Genomic DNA, 17,020 nt, shown 5'->3' with positions numbered 1-17,020 from the left:
TGGGACAACTACAGACCCCATAAGTCTCACTAGTCTTATATGTAAAGTCATGAAAAGAATTATGGAAATGATCAATGATGCAGTAAACCTACAGACACTGGACCCAACCCAACTTGGTTTCATCAAGGGCAGATCATGCCTACTTCATCCTAGTGGACTTCTTTGACAAAGTCACCAAAGCAATGGAGGGCAAAATGGTTCACACTGCCTACTTTGACTTGGCAAAGGCATTTGACAATACCTCACTCGGGCATCGATGACAAACTCAGGATGTTTGGTACAAACTTGTATGTCACCTGGTGGACACCAACTGGCTCAAACAGGACCCAGGAAGTTAGAATTGGGGAGCCCACCTCTACAAAGGGGCCAGTCACAAGTTGAGTCCCTCAGGGATCAGTCCTTGGACTGCTCCTTTTTGGCATTTACTTCTCTGAAGTCAAGGCCAATGTCAGTGGTCTCTCGCGGACATTAAATTTGCAGAATATTGCAAATTAGGATCAGTTATTGAATCCTACACTGACAAATTGGTGTCAGAGCCATGGACTAAAACTAAATGTCAAGAAATGCATACTAGTATCTTTTGGGAAGTCCTCCACCCCTGGTAACTATAGTATTGACAACACACCCCTTAGAGCTGACCCAGTAGTCAAGGGCTTAGGGATACACAGGTAGCAATCTAGCCTTTGATCATTACGTGTCTACAGTAACAAGGAAATCATTTTATGTTGCGCAACAAGTCCAAGGAAGTCATTGTTCCACTGTATTCAGCATTCATCAGACCCATCATTGAGTACAATTGTCCCCTTTGGTATGTACCTAACCAGGCATATCCAATTGGAACATCCACAGAGACTCCTCACTAAAAGAATACAAAGCTTAAGTACAACGTCCTATGCAGACTGCCTCAAGGCTCTATCCCTATATTCAGTCTCCTACAGGCTTTTGAGGGGAGATCAATGCCTGACATACAGGACATCACCGGACCCCACTCTGTTTCTTGGCTATACAGGAGGATCATCAAACCGCACCAGAATTACCTGTTCTAAAGACTTAAACCTTGCCTGTGATATAACTAGGACCTGCTGGAGAGAGAAGCATGCATCCCAGATTACCACATCTCTGGAACAGGCTCCCCCATCTATGTGAAGCAGAGTTCCTCCCTAACCCAATTTAAGTGCAACTTGGACAACTGGATAGGGAACAGGAAATTCATCCCTGGTTTGGCACTCATGTCTCTAATGGACACAGGCAACCTGTAAATGGTTCAGCTCCCACAACATCTTATGTTTCATCTCAAAAAGGGTATCGGAACTTGTCAGGGATTTGGGATGCATGGCTAGGCTTAAAAAGGCCCTTGGGGTCATGAGCCTAGTAAACACCTATGAATCCAAAGTATCTATATAGATATAGACTAAGGAAAAGATTCAGGAGCTCAACCCAGAGACATCAGGAACTACAGTTCCTGAGAGAAAAACTCCATCAGGTCTACATGGAAAAAGGCCAAGGGGAAGGAAGGCGGAGAGGTACAGGAATAATAAAAATAAACAAAGATGGAACGTTATGTTAAGAACTATCTGATGTTGTCATTTTCACTTGTTCCTCAATCTGTGAAACAGGGTTCCCAGCTACACAGAACCTACTGTGGCCCTTATGGAAGGATATTCTAAAGCACCGTAGAGCCAAAACCAGTTGTATTCCTGGAAATTAGGTCTAGTTTGTAAGGCAAAATAAAAGTACGAGACCTTGACCAAGATGCCACTGCAAAGATATCAACTAACTTTCTCAAGGAAAAGGTTTAAGAAGTCACCACAGACCTCACTGAATGAGCTTTGACAAGCCCTGGCAAGGGCAAACCTTTTAGTGAATAAACGGAGATTCAATCTTGCAACCTTCTGGCTAGAGTAGGTTTGTAACTGCTGTGCCTTTCCTCTCATCTGAAAAGGATATAAACAGCTTGTCAGATTTTCTGAAGAATTTTGTCCTGCCCAGATAAAAGCATAATTGTTTATGAACATCCAGGAGATGCAGTGTGTATTCTCCCTTATTTTGAAAATTTGGGAAGAAAACCAGGAGATGAATGGACAGGTTAATACAGTCTTCTGTGGCCACTTTAGGTAAAAAGAATGGGTTGGTCCATAAAGAAACTCTCCTTATGGAAGATCAAAGGTTTAGCAGAGAGGGATTGGAGCTCAGAAACCCTTTTTGCTGACATAACTAAAAAGGCCATTTTCCAGGAGAGAAACTTCAGACCCACTTTAGCTGCTGGTTCAAATGGAGGGAGAACAAAGGTTTGTAAAATCAAAATTAAGATCCCAAGGATAGGTTAAGATCTTTGATTTGGGGATGGAGTAAAAAGGTGGCCCAGAGAAAAATCTTACATAGTTTAGAAGACGCTAGGGTAGCAGAGTTTTCCCCAGGTTGGAAATGTGAAATGGCTGCCAACTGAACCTTCACCGTGGAATACCCTGGCTCAGTTCTGAAAGAGAAAGATCAGGAAGTCTAAAATCACACGAACAAGAGCTGTAAAAGGATCCATCAACTTCTGCTGAGCCCAAATAGACAACCTTTTCCATTTGCTCATACATCTTTCCTAGTAGATGCTTTGTGAGCTGAAATCAGGATCCATCAGACTGGGGATGAAAGCCTGGAATGTCTAGCCATCACTAGAACTGGAGAAACCATGTGGTGAATTTTAAACCTTGAAAGTTAGGATGAGACTGTCCCGAGGGTTGGGACAACAGGTCTGGACAAGGTCCCAGAGTCCACGGTGGACAAAGATGATACCAAAGAAGAATCAGACCTGGCGAGGCCAGAAAGGGGCAATAAGGATGACTGTTTTTCAACTGATGAGCTTACCCAAGGAATTTGGGAATCAGAGGTCAGGGTGGAAATGCATAGAGAAGACCTAGGGGAGGGGGGGTGGGGGTCAAGCATGGTCTAGAGCATCTCTCGAGTGCTGTTCCTGAAGAGGGATCAGGGCAAAGAATGTGCTACATTTGAGGGGAGAGGCAAAAAGGTTGCAACAGGGTTGACCCCACTTGTGGAAGTTCATGTTTGCCACTGACTGGCTCAGAGACCACTCATGATGCATAAACACCGTTCTGCTGAGCCTGTCTGCTAGAATGCTGGACTCCCACAGAATGTGTGTTGAGACTAGAAAGCGGTTGGCAGAGATTGCCCATTGCCACACTCATTGGTTCTTGACACAACGGGTAAGATCCGGTTCCCCCTTGCTTGATGTACCATACCACGGAGATATTGCCCGTATGAACTGCAATGGTCCCGGGAGGAAGGAAGCTGTATAGTGCTTGCAGTGCTAGAACCACCACTCTACTCCAGGATGTTGATATGCAATTTGGTCTCCTGAGACCACATTCCTTGTATCGTCCGTCCCAGAAAATGGCCACCCACCCCACCTGGGAGACATCTGTGGTCAGCATGGCATCTGGCATGGGAAGAATGAAGGGACAATCCTGGTAGACTTCTGGGGAACGGAGCCACCACAACAGAGTCTTTGCAAACCCTCAGCAGTTTTACAGGATGAGACAGGACACGCTAATTTAATGACCACTGAATTGATAACGTCCACTGTAGAATTCGCATATGTAGGTGTGCTGTGAGCAATAACATTACTGTGGCAGCCAAAGAGCTTAATGTTCTAGTTTTGCTGAAGTAGCTGGGATTGCTAGGATTTGAAACACATGAACCCTTAGAGTGGATACCCTGTCTGGAGGTAGAAAAGGCCATAGTTCTGGTTGTGTCAAAATGAACTTCAATAAGGTCTATTATCTGGACAGGACTGAGCTGTGATTTGTGTTTACAGTTATGCCCATAGCTGTAGCTAATTGTAACAGGTAATCCCTGGCCTGAAAAAGTAGAAGCCTGGCTGAAGTGGTTAGGGGCTACTTGTTGAGATAAGGAAACACAAAATCCCTGCAGTCTGATGAGCCGCAATTACTGTCATGCATCTAGTGAATGCCCTGGGTGAGACCAAAAGGAAGCACTCAAAACTAGTAATGGCTGGCTCCCAGCCTGAAAAATAGATACCTTCTGGAGGTCCTCTCCATTTTGATATGGTAGTACACATCTTCAGGTTTATTCAGCACATCCAGTCATCCAGCTTCAGAAGAGGTAGGATGTATTGGATCATGACCACCCCGAATTTCAAGTTTTTTTATAACACTGATTTGTCAAATCCAAAATTGGCCTTAGGTCTCCTGTTTTCTTTGGTACTAAAAAGTACCTTGAGTAAACACCCAATCCGGCATGGTCAGGCAGGACCTCCTTGGATGACTTGCAGCAGTTTTGTAATTTCTAGCGCTGCTGCCTTCCTCTGAGTGGCACATCTGGGAAGTTAGTTTTTGGTTTGGGAAGGTTTAAGAAGGGAATGGAGTACCCTCTGGATACAATCCTTTCCCCCATTGATAGTTTGTGATGGCTATCCAGGCTTCTGGGTGCTAGGATAAGCCTCCACAGACTGCCTCCAGAGACCGAAAGATGGCCAACATTTAAGGAGCGCCGGCTGAAAGGTCAGAGGAAGAATCCCAAAACCCTTGATTTTGCAGACTCCTCTACCCATTGGGCTTCTACCATTGTAACCATCTCCCCCAACCTCTGGGGTAAAGTCTCCCTGAGACTCCTGGAAAGTACCTTGAGATTTTCTGAACTAGTTTTTTTTCCTCCACGCCGATTCTTGGAAAAGGATTTTTGTGGAGTAGAAAAATGTATTGAGATGTCAGACAAGGTCTTACCATCCTTCTCACCGCAGGAGAGTATGTAACGAACTGTGGGGCTGAACAGAGATGAACCAAAGGGTGTGTTGACAAATGAGAATTTGAAAGGTTCCACAAAGTCAGACAGCTGCATCCAGGCATGACGCCCAATGGCAATGCCAGAACCAGTGTCCCTAGAGGTGCAGTCAGCTGCATGGGCAATCAGCCTCATGGATGAAACAGAAATTGTAGAGTGGACATTCTGGAGGAAAATGTCTTGTGTTACTCTTCAACCATGGACTGTGAGACAGAGGTAGAAAGAGTTCCTTGATTAGGGCCCTCTGTAGCCTGGTAAAATAGTATAAATACTTAAAAGCTCGTAAGGAAAAAAGTGGATGAAGCATAAACACTCTTGCTGAACCTGTCCAAAGCCCTAGACTCCTTGTTGGGGGGCTGAATAGTGGAGTTTTCCTGAGCTAGCTCTTTCTGGTGGCTGCCGCAACAACCATGATGTCTACCAGGATCCCTTTAGTCCAGTGGGTTTTCTCCAGAGCACTTAAGATCTTATCAGCCCACTTAGGTATGGGGTCTACAGTGTTAGGATCCTTCCATGCCAGGGAGGTGTTGGAGTAAAAATGGGGTTCCACAGTGGGAAGAGGATGGGGACTTTGAAGCACAGACTGTCCCAGTGGAAGATGAGGAACCTCAAGGACAGACTATGGGGACTGGGGGGGGGGTACAATGGTGGGAGAACCGGGAATCCCCTAGGCTGGGAGAGGGCCCTCTCCACCACCTCGAAGGCAGATGGACTGAGGATCCAAGAGTTGTAACTCCAGAGCCAAAGCCATCAGAAAAGACTTCTCTCAAATCTCCACCACCCTCCACTCAGAGAGAGGAGTCTGAGAACAGCTATCAAATGCCAAGGCTCAGAGGGGAAGTAACAACTCCGAAAAAATCAGAGTTGAAGTCAAATCCCCACAATAGCCATCTAAGCTACAGCTCCAAGAAGCACTGGGCCCCAGAACAGGTAAACAGACTAACTGGAAGCCACACTCAGATCAGACATCTTGGTTCTCTGTGCCACTGGACCTGACAATTCCAAATAAGGTCAAATCAGAGAAGCCATGGGAAGGAGAGGAATGTCTGCTCACAGATCCAGAAGGGGGTGGGGCCAGCATTTCCCCATCTGAATCTACTCCTTGAGAAATTGTCTCAATCTACCTTGTGTTCAGACAAACTCCAGGTAGACCTGATGGAGGAGGATGTGGAAGGTGGTCTGGACACTGGTTTGGGTGAGGCATCCTTGGGAGGAGTGCTCAGAGGACACAGTACAGACAGCTGAGGGTGTGGGTACCACCACCACTGGATCCAACATCCTCAGCTCCGAGGAGCAGCACTCAGGGGAATGCTGTGTGTTCCCTGGCCTCCTTGTTCTTTCTAGTGGGGGTTTGAGCCTCTGAAGTGGAGGGTGCAGAGGGAGTGGAAGGGGGGAAAGTAAGTCCTTCAAAACCAACTTGTAGTAGTCTACTAGAGCACGTGGATTAAAACCGCCACACCTCACATGAACTGTCTAGGTGACCAGGACCTAACACAGTAAATGTACTTCCTGTGGACATCAAACAAGGGAATCTTATGCCCACAGGAAGTGTATTTAAACCTCAAGGGTTTACCTGGCTTTTCAGCCACGATACACCAGAAGATAGGATAAAGAAAGGAAAGCGAAAGGAAGAAGAGAGACCAGACGCAGAAGAAACCCGCAAAACTTGACTTTAAAAGAGGCTTTATGTAACTATATATTTAAGAGTTGGAAGTGAGAGGAGAGGAAGGAAAAGCGACAAAAGGAAATGACAGAAGCAGACTTACAGAATGCTAACAGTGGAGCAACACAGTCCTGATGCTTCACTGAGTGGCAAATGAGATCATACATATTATGGGATGGAGAGGAGGAGCTTGATCATCAAATCTTGAGCTTTGAAAGCGGCAGAGTCAGATCCAAAATCCACAGAGTAAGGAACGAATGAAAATGACATCAGGTCACGTCATTTCAGCCATCTGATCAGCTCAAGTGAACAGCACATTACCTCCAAAATCCACATTTACCACGGTCATAGTCACATTCAAGTAAATGTATGTAGCAGGTGTACATCATGCAACATTGGTTATAAGTACCACAATTACATTTAATTAACACACAAGTGCTCCAAACAGTGAAGCAGTACTTCAGATAAAAACAGCTGATTTTGAAATAAATGATCAGTCTTGCTAGTATAGACTATTTCTTACCCTCCGTGGCTGCTGCACTACCACCTGTTCAGGAGACATCAGAAGCACAGTTCGTATCATTCGTGCATTTATTTTGGCAACAGGTATGGAAAACATCATGGACCAAGACAGAACACAAGCCACAGTATGGACAACAGTTAGAACTGGATATGCCAGCAAGAGCCACAAGTAAGTGCTGAAACGCCTCTGTTTAAAGAGAAATTTTAAAATTAGATTCATCACAAAAAGCCAGTTCAGGAAACATCCATAACAGATATCTTGTCAAACCACCAAGCATTTCTGCCCATTATCCAGCATCAGACCAAGAGAACCTTCTCTTTACCAAAAGTACGTCTTCAATGCATGATTACAGAAGTGGATTTCTGTCTCAAGATTTCTGCTTGATAAATTTCAGCTCATGTCACATGTGCAGTGTTCCACAAAAAAATAAACATGCTCTCTTGCTGCAGTTCTCAGAGGATCACTGAGGTGCTCAGGATCTGCATGCACTACAGAGAACTGGCAAAAAAATTACAAGGAAAACAGGTTTGGGAGGGTGGCCTAATGGTTAAGGTGTTTGCCTTACAAACACAAGGTGCAGGGTTTTAGTCTCCCAAGGGATAATTGGCTAAGCTTAAAATGGCTCGGAAGGGCAGCTAGCTTTGTACTGATCTATGAACCTATGAATCTATTTTGACTATTCTCATCCCCCCCTTTACAGGCCTTCTACAGTCTTGCATGAAACCACCCTAATTTCTGGCCCTTGGGGGCACTTACCTTAGTAAATGGTATGGTCACTACATGGACTTAATGTAGCATTATTTTCTCCAACAATGGAATAGCAGCAAATTTAAGAACTACAAAATGTAAAGGTCCTAAACAATTTTTCTGCAACAGTAACATGGATTCATATTTCGTTAACAAAATGAAACTTTCCCAACATGTACTGAACTGCTGAAACCATATGGACAATCTTGGGGCTCAGTGGACTCTTATGCTACAAAAAATAATTAGATTTCCTAAAGGTCACTGGGTAAAGCTACATCTTTCAATTGTTTTGAGGGAAATAAAGCAGAACGACTGCACAGAACAGATTATGCATTTTGACCAAATGCAGGAAGCATACCATACTTAAATGCACACAGTTTCTGGGTCTGTGTTTCTGAAAAGATTTCAAGGCTGCTTAAATCAAAAATATTGCTGCTGATCCCCTGATAGTTTTCCCACCCACCTCTTTGTTGATCTGCCTTTTAAACCTGGTAATTTTAAGCTGCCACACATACTTTTAAGTGGAGCTTAAGCTCCACCCTTTCTACACTGTTGTTGCTATCCCAGTTTATTTCCTTTTCAGAGTTCCCATTAGAACCATGAAAGCTTGAAATTTTGAATGGCATATGGTCGACACCATATGATCGAAATTTCAAGCGTTCAAAGGTTAAATGTAATGGCGCTGTTCGGTGCAGAATGGGAGAATTTCCCCTTTCTGCACTGAAGTACGATCTCGGGGTTGGCATATTTAAGTAGGGGGGTGCAGGGGGGTTTACCCCCTTGCCTGCACCGTTAAGGTAAGGATTTTTTTATTATATATTCAAACTTCGGTCATATGTTGAACATATGGGATTCGAAGTTTAGAAAGTTCTAATATATTAGACCGGCTTTTCCTTGTACTTGCATTGAAAAAGTGCCTTTTGCCAACTCATTGCCTGTTCTACTGATGTACTTTACCTTGAATTCATTATCTGGCTAGCTGTTGGATAAAGTAAGATAATGTAGTGCATTTTTACACTCCAGCAAGCACTTGTTTCTACATCAAGAGATCACTGGAATTTCCTTCTACTGCACTGGGACGTAGCCTGGTCTGTTTAGGCTGGGGAAACGCTTTCTGCAGTTTTATTGGCTAGAGGGCTTGTTAATCAGCTTATCTTGTTTTTAGTGCCTTTATAAATTTTGTAAAATTGAGTGGCTCTTAACTCATTTATACAAAGTGAGGCACTTTTTATTGAATAAACAGCTTACAAAAGTGCGACTAAAGTACACTGCTGTATCCATATCCAATTCTGTGGTAGCATTTCACTCTGGACACTCCTTTACTGTGTTTTTACATTATAGGTTCATAGGTAGGTACTAGGCTATCTGCCCGAAGGCATTTATAAGCCTAGCCAGAATGTGTGGTTTCGCCGCCCCTTAGATTAGTTCCCTATGCCTCTGTCTAGCAGAGCCATTGAAGTGATCCCTGGGGTAAACTTTGTTTCCCATCCACTTTTCAAGGTTTCTCCTGGAGTTAATGAGGAGCTCTGCCTAATGAAGATTGGAATCTTGCTCCAAAGCATGGGAAGTCTCTGGGACAGGAATCTATCCCTCCAGCACGTCCTATTTTTGTGGTGAGGTTTAGATCCCTAAAACGTGTGGCTCGAGGGGATATGGTTTTCTTTAGGTGGAGCATGTCTATCAATTCTGGGTTGGACATGACCTTATGTCAGGCAGAGATCACCTCTGAGTAGGCGGTATGCAACATAGTACAGCTGGAGTTTCTTCAGTTGAGCTGCATAGGGCATCTGTTTGAGGCCAGTGATCCTCTTGGTGAGGTACTTCTGTGGTCTTTGCAGCTGTTGCAGGTGTCTTGTAAGGTACATCCCGAATGGGGTGTTGTACTCTATGAAAGGTCTGATGAGTAGAGTGGCACAATGACCTCTTGATTTGGATGCAAACCCTTTTGTGATTGGGTGAGCCACAGGACTTTCTAACCACTTAATGTGATCAAAGGAGAGATTACTATCTGCTTGGGTCCCCAGATCCCTTATTACATCTACCGTATTTAGGGGACTACCACCTATGCGGTAGTTTGTGGGTACTTTGATTTTTCCAAAGGGGATGACTATGCACTTTTTGGCATTTAGCTTGAGGCCATGGTTTTGAAACCAGGCATCTTTCTCAGCGAGACCCTTTTGGAGGATGCCTGCGTCAGCCGGAGAGCCAATTATAGCCCCTAGCTTGCAGTCGTCTGCAGACTTTGTCAGCCATAGTCCTGTGCTTGCCTGTACCTCTGAGAAGGATATGCCAAACAGGAGGGGTCCTAGGATGAGCCCTGGGGGACGCCACTTGTAACCAGTTTAGAGAGTCAGACCTAGCTCCTGCAACTCTTACCGTTTGGGTTCTGTCCATGAGCCAAGTTGGCAATCCATCTCATGACGTAGGGGTTCATGTTCAGGCTGGTGAGCTTGTCTACAATACCAAAATGGTGTCAAAGGCCTTTGCAAGGTCTAGGTGGGCTGCGTGGACCACCTTTCCCTTGTCTATAGCCTTGGTAATGGTCTCAGTCGTCCACCAGGTTTAGGAGGCATGATCTGCCCTTAAAACCGAAGTGGGTAGGGTCCAGTGTTTGGAGGTTCCCAATGTCTCCATTAATGAGATCCATGATTACGCACTCCATAGCCTTGCAGACCAAGTTAATCAGGCTTATAGGGCAATAGGTCCTGGGGTCTGTTGTGGCTCCACCTTTGTGGAGCGGAATAACCGTTGCTGTGCGCCACTCTATGGGCATGTAGCCTGTGGAGAGGCAGAGTTTGAACTGTGTGTTTAGGTGAGGGGTTAGTTGATCTTTGAGCTTGTGTAGGACGCAGCCTGGGACACCGTCCGGTCCCACTGATGCTGTTTTTGGGTTTGGAGAGGGCAGTTTCAACCTGAATGTCTGATTACAGGGGCACTACATTCTTCTGGTATGGTTATGGGCACTTTTGGGGGTGAAGCTTGCACTGAAACTGTCTGCCAGGATGTTGGCAATATCGGTCAGTTCAGTGTATTTTGTGCCATTCTGCACTAACTCTGAGCAGATCTGAGAACTGCCACTTAGAGATTCTTGACATATCTAAAGAATGCCTTGTGGTAATCTCTGGAGTCCTTAGCAATTTTTCTTTTAAAGCTAGCCTTGGATGACTGAGGCATAGCAGTTTCTTGCTGATACTGATCAGAGGCGTCTTCCCTTCTTGGGATTTTACTTTTATAGGTTCATAGGTAGGTACTAGGCTATCGGCCCTGGGGCCTATACAAGCCCAGCCAAAAAGGCACCCTGGCTTTTGCCACCCAAGAAAATTATTTTCCTGTGCCACTGTCTATCAGAGCCACAGAGTTGATCCCTGGGGTGAATTTCCTATTTCCCATCCAATCAAGATTTTTCTTGAAGAGTGCTAATGAGCTTTGATATAGATAGGTAGTTTATTCCAGAGTATGGGAAGTCTCTGGGACAGGAATCTATCCCTCCGACATGTTGTTTATTGTGGTGACAAGGTTTAGGTCCCTAGAGCATGTAGCTCGGAGGGATTGGGATTTCTTTAAGTGGAGCATGCCCAACAGCTCCGGGTTTGGCATAGCTTTGTATGTTAGGTAGGGATCACCTCTGAGTAGGCGATATGCGACGGAGTAAAGCTGGAGTTTGAGACTGTCTGCGTAGGGCATCTGTTTGAGGCTGGTAATACTCTTTGTGAAGTATTTCTGCAGCCTTTCCAGTTGTTTTAGATGTCTTGTGAGGTACATACCAAAAGGGGCGTTGTACTCTATAATGGGTCTGAGTGATGAGTAGAAGGGAACAAGGACCTCTTTCTGGATGAGAAACCTTTTGTGATGAGGTGTGCCATGTAGGATTTCCTGACTACTGTGGCAATGTGATTATCAAAGGAGACACTACTGTCCACCTGTGTCCCAAGGTCTCTTATCACACTTTTGGTGTTCAGAATACTACGGCCTATGTTGTAGTTCATGGGTACAGAGTTTTTACCAAAGGGGATGACAACGCACTTTTTGGCACTGAGCTTGAGGCCATGGTTTTGACACTAGGCATCTGTCTCCGTGAGGCCCTTTTGCAGGATGTCCACATCGTTAGGAGTTTCAATTATAGGTTCATAGGTTGATACTAGGCTATCTGCCCTAGGGCATTTATAAGCCTAGCCAGTGTGTGTTTGGCTTTCGCCACCCTTTTAGATTTGTAGGTGTGCCTTTGAATAGCAGGTCACAGAAGATGGCCATTTTATGGTTAGTTTATTGTGCCTCTGTCTAGCAGGGACCCAGAAGAGATCCCAGGGGTAAACTTATGATCTCCCATCCACTCGTCAAGATTTCTCCTGAAGAGGGTCAGTGAGGGGCTCTGCCTAACTTAGACTGGGATTCTGTTCCAGAGTGAAGGGAGACTCTGGGATATGAATGTCCCTCCAGCATGTCCTATTTATTTCTGTGCTGAGGTTTAAGTCTCTGGAGCGTGTAGCTCTAAGGGATTTGGATTTCCTGAGGTGGAGCATGTCCATTAATTCTGGGTTGGACATGGCTTTATATGTCAGGCACAGATCGCCTCTGAGTAGGCAGTAAGCAGCAACTGAGTAGAGCTGGAGTTTCTTTAGCCTAACTGCATAGGGCATCTGTTTGAATCCCTTGGTCCTCTTGGTGAGGTACTTTTGGGGTCTTTCCAGTTGCTGCAGGTGTCGGGTAAGATACATCCCAAATGGGGCATTGTACTCAATTATGGGCCTGATGAGTGATGAATATAGGGGTACAATGACCTCTCGATCTAGATGTGAAACCTTTCGTGACAAGGTGGGCTATATAGAAGGTCTTTCTAACCACTTTGGCAACATGATTGTCAAAGGAGAGATTACTATCTACTTGGGTCCCCAAATCCCCAATTATTTCCTCTGTACTTAATGGATTACCTCCTATGTGGTAATCTGGGGGCACTTTGTTTTTCCCAAAGGGGATGACTACGCATTTTTTAGCATTTAGCTTCAGGCCATGGCTCTGGCACCAGTTATAGGTCTCCGAGACCCTTTTGGAGGATGCTTGTGTCAGCCGGAGAGTCTATTATGGCCCCCAGTTTGCAGTCATCTGCGAACTTGGTCAGCCAAAGTCCTCCCGTATTTCCCTGTACCTCAGAAATAAATACCCAACAAGAGAGGTCCCAGGACTGAACCTTGTGGGACGCCACTTCACTGGTTTAGAGTCTGACAAGGCACCTGCAATTCTGACCATGTGGGTTCTATCACTGAGCCAGTTTGCAACCCATCTTGTGACATAGGGGTTGATATTTAAGCTGGTGAGTTTATTTATGATGCCTGAGTGGGGTATTGTGTCAAAGGCTTTTGCGAGGTCCAGGTAGGCTGTGTGGACTACCTTCCCTTAGTCTATGGCCCTGGTAACCGTTTCAAAGAAGTCGACTAGGTTTAAGAGGCAAGATCTGACCTTAAAGCCGAACTGGGTAGGATCCAGGGTCTGCAGGTTCCCGATGTTATTGTTTATGAGTTCCATGATGATACGCTCCATAGCTTTGCTGACCAGGCTAGTCAGGCTTATATAGGGCAATAGTTTCCGGGGTCTGTTGTGGCACCTCCCTTGTGGAGCGGGACCACTGTTGCAGTACGCCATCTTGGGTACATATCCTGTAGTAAGGCTGAGTTTGAACAGTGAATTTATGTGAGGGTTAAGTTCTTCTTGTAGCTCGTGTAAGACGCAGCCCGGGACACCGTCCAGTCCCATTGATGCTGTGTTTTTTGATTTGGAGAGGGCAGCTCTCACCTGTTCATCTGTGATGTCTGGGAGGCTACACACTGTTGGGATGGGGGGGAAGAAATTTGCACTGAACCTGTCTGCCAGGATGTTGGCAATGTCTGTGGGTTCAGTGTATTTTTTATTTTGCAGAGCATATCTGGGAGTTGCCCCCCAGGTTCCTGACAACTAAAGGCGGCCTTGTGATTGTCTTTAGTGTCTTGTGCAATTTTTCTTTCAAAGCTGGCCTTAGATGATTTTATGCGGGATCGTAGCTTCTTGCTAGTACTGATCAGAGATGCCTTCCCTTTTTGGGATTTTGCTCCATCATGTAGTAGCTTTCTCCTTTTGTTGTATAGCTTATTTATGGCCGGGGTCCACCAGACAGGTCTCCTGCCTTTGGAGGAGTGAGTCTTGGTTTTATTTGGGATGGCACGATCCATACATTCCTGTAGGTGTCCATAGAACGCATTTATAAAGGATTATGGCTCCTAGTTTGCAGTCATCTGCAAACTTCATTAGCCAAAGACCTTCTGTGTTTGGTATCTACTTCTCTGAAGTACAGGCCAACAGGAAAGGACCCAGGACTGAACCCTGTGGTACTCCACTTGTTTGAAGTCGGATTTGGAGTCTGCTACTTTCAGTGTGGGTTCTGTCAGTGAGCCAGTTGGCAACCCATCTTGTGACATAGGGATTTATACCTAGTTTAGGGAGTTTTTCTATAATTCCAGAGTGGAGGATGGTGTCAAAAGCCTTGGCAAGATCTAGATAGGCTGTGTGAACCACCTTACTCTGGTCTACGGCTTTGGTGACTGCTTCAAAGAAGTTTAACAAGTTTAGGAGACATGATCTGCCTTTTACAAACCCGAAATGGGTGGGGTCCAGAGTTTGGAGATTACCAATGTCTTTGTTTATAAGTTCCATGATAATGCGTTCCATGGCCTTGCAGATTAGGCTAGTCAGGCTAATGGGGTGGTAGTTCCCGGGGGTCCGTGGTGGCTCCTCCCCTTGTGGAGTGGGGTAACCTTTGCTATGCACCATTCAGCAGGCACAAAGCCTGAGGTGATGCTATGATTGAACATGGTACTTAGGTGGGGTGCCAGTTCATTCTGTAGTTCGTGTAGAACGCAGCCTGAGATGTTGTCTGGTCCCATGGATGCTGTGTTCTTGGCTTTGGGGAGTGTGGTTTTTACCTGTGCAGCCGTGATTACAGGAACTTTGCATTCTTCTGGTATACAGATGGGCTCTTTAGGGGGTGAGAGGGGGTTAAAGTTAGTACTGAACCTGCCTTCTGTTCTAGTTTCCTCCTATTGTATAGCTTGTTTATGGCAGGGGTCCACCAGACTGGTTTCCTTTTCTTGGAGGAGTGAGTCTTAGTTTAGCTTGGGATAACTAAGATCCATGCATTCTTGTAGGTGCCTGTAGAGTGCATTAATAAAGGATTTTGCAGCATTATCCTTCAGCATGGGGGCTTTGAAACTTTCCACCTCTGTCTTAAGTAACATGAAATTTGCTTTTGAAAAGTTTTTCACGGTGGTTTCCTTGAATGGGGGTGGGGGAGGAATGGATATCAAGAGTGATTAGTTTATGGTCAGATCTAACCAGCGAGGGGGTTGATCTTAGTGTTTGGAACGCCAGTCGCCCAGGTTGGTGATAACCAGGTCCAATATACTATCACCTATGGTGGGTGGGGGTGTTGACTAGTTGATCCAGGGAGTTTGAATTTATAAATTCTAGGAAATGTCGGGAAAGGGAGTTAGTACTTGAGTAGTTCCCCCAGTTAATGTTTGGGTAATTGAAATCACCCAATATCAAGGTGTTTGGTAGGACCTTTACATTTCCCAGTGTTTCAAGAAATGCAGAATGGGGGTCCTGAGACATGGTGGGTGATCTGTAGCAAGCTACAATTTGAACTGCAGTTTTGCCCATTGCTAGTTGCACATGGATGATCTCTGAAGCATCGGGCTGTGCCACTAACCTGGAGGTGTGGGTATCCTTGATGAATATGGATATGCCCCTCTTTTGTATTTCGATCCGGGATTTGTGGCCGAAATATATGGTATGAGTTGCAGCCTGGTAGTGTTGGGGTGCTCTCTGCAGCCTTAAATCAGGTTTCTGTTACTGCACATATACCGATTTTCTCCATACTGAGGAGTGCCTCGAGTGCATGCATTTTGAGGTTTGGACTTCTGGCACTAAGTAGCATCACCCTCAGTTTTTTTGTTACTTGTGCTACTTACGGCGATGGGTGGGTTGGGTTATTCACCTAGTGGCAGGTGTTCAACCTGGGTTATCCGAGTTGGGAAACACAAAAGGGTTCAGAGTTTTTTTTTTTTTTCGCACTTCTCTTACACTGTTACTGTACTGTCTGCTGCTGCTGTAAGTAGTTAATTGCACTGTATTACATTGTAACTGTTAGTTGTATGTAGTTTGTGTTGTCTTGTGTAGTCTTGTTAAACTTGGGCTCCAAATCAGCTGTTCTACAGTAAGGTGTTTTTCCGCACCCTTGTGGCAGAAGTGCTGATCTAACCTGCGAGTTGGGGATTGTTGGTGGAAGGCTTATTGCATGCTTTCTTGATTAGTAGTTGGCTTAAAACATGTTTCACTTTGCTTGTATTTAAGTCTCACATTTGCATGGTGCTGCTCTTTGTGCAGTGGCAGTTAGCTGTGCCCTGTATAGACACAAAAGCCTAGCAAGCTCAGTTTCTCCCTAAACAGCAGTCAGTGAAACCCTTCTATGCTTTTCTGCTTATCTAGCAGCAGCTCAGTTGTGCACTGAGCAACTTTGCCTTATTGATCAACCTTAGCTTACACAAAGTATAGGTTCCTCTTGTAGAACTAGCATTACCAGCCTAGTCCTGTGAAATGACCCCATACCCTTCCTAATAAAACCTGCAATAAGAGCCTACTATCACAGATGGGCGGTTTCTCCTTCATATCTCTGGCCAGCCTGAAAGAAATGAGCATCCTGAAGCAAAATAGCAACTGTCTCCCGTATACTGACAACCATGTACTCCTGAAACAAAGTACTTCAAGTGAGAGATGCTGCACTATGAAATTTGAGGCAAGCCTCTCACAGACATACTGAATGCCAAACAGGTTGTCAAGCACACACATTTCCCACACTAAATAAGGAAAAGACAAACCCACATATATGAAGGCACTCACTAGTAACTTACTAAAAGATCAGAGGCCTAAAACAGAAACCACTTGTACACAATGCATAAAACCACAACACACACAAGTGTCAACAAATAAGCCCATAAGGTGAACCACCACAAAACCTATTGCATTGGTCATAGGTGACTCCACTGTGAGACAAAGATGTTCCCCTCATCAGGCTGTATAAGAAGCAGTTTACAGTTAGCTGCCTGTCAGGTGCCAGGGTCTGTCAAGTCTCTCAAGCTCTCAACCACAACTACAGGTATGACTTGGTCAATCTATGCAGAGATGAATGACTTGAGACTATCGCACTGGACTATAAGGAGACAGACGAGACTGAATTCTCAGATTGCGTCACG

General features: G+C 45.1%; 1 protein-coding gene across 1 annotated transcript in view; it reads right to left on the bottom strand.

Annotated features, from left to right (window-relative positions):
* The window catches only part of LOC122815078 (putative cation exchanger C521.04c), a 1,300,764-nt gene that overhangs the window by 488,475 nt on the left and 795,269 nt on the right, over positions 1 to 17,020 (bottom strand). Inside the window, exon 8 of the mRNA XM_044087322.1 lies at positions 6,996 to 7,181. Coding sequence (XP_043943257.1) covers positions 6,996 to 7,181 — 186 coding nt within the window. The remainder of the gene's footprint in view (positions 1 to 6,995; positions 7,182 to 17,020) is intronic.

The sequence above is a fragment of the Protopterus annectens genome, chromosome 11.part0 (genome assembly GCF_019279795.1).
Source record: "Protopterus annectens isolate FY-2018-M chromosome 11.part0, PAN1.0, whole genome shotgun sequence".
In the NCBI taxonomy this organism is placed as follows: Eukaryota; Metazoa; Chordata; order Ceratodontiformes; family Protopteridae; genus Protopterus; species Protopterus annectens.
The sequence above is the reverse complement of the archived record's forward strand: the minus strand, read 5'-3'. Positions and strand labels throughout refer to the sequence as shown.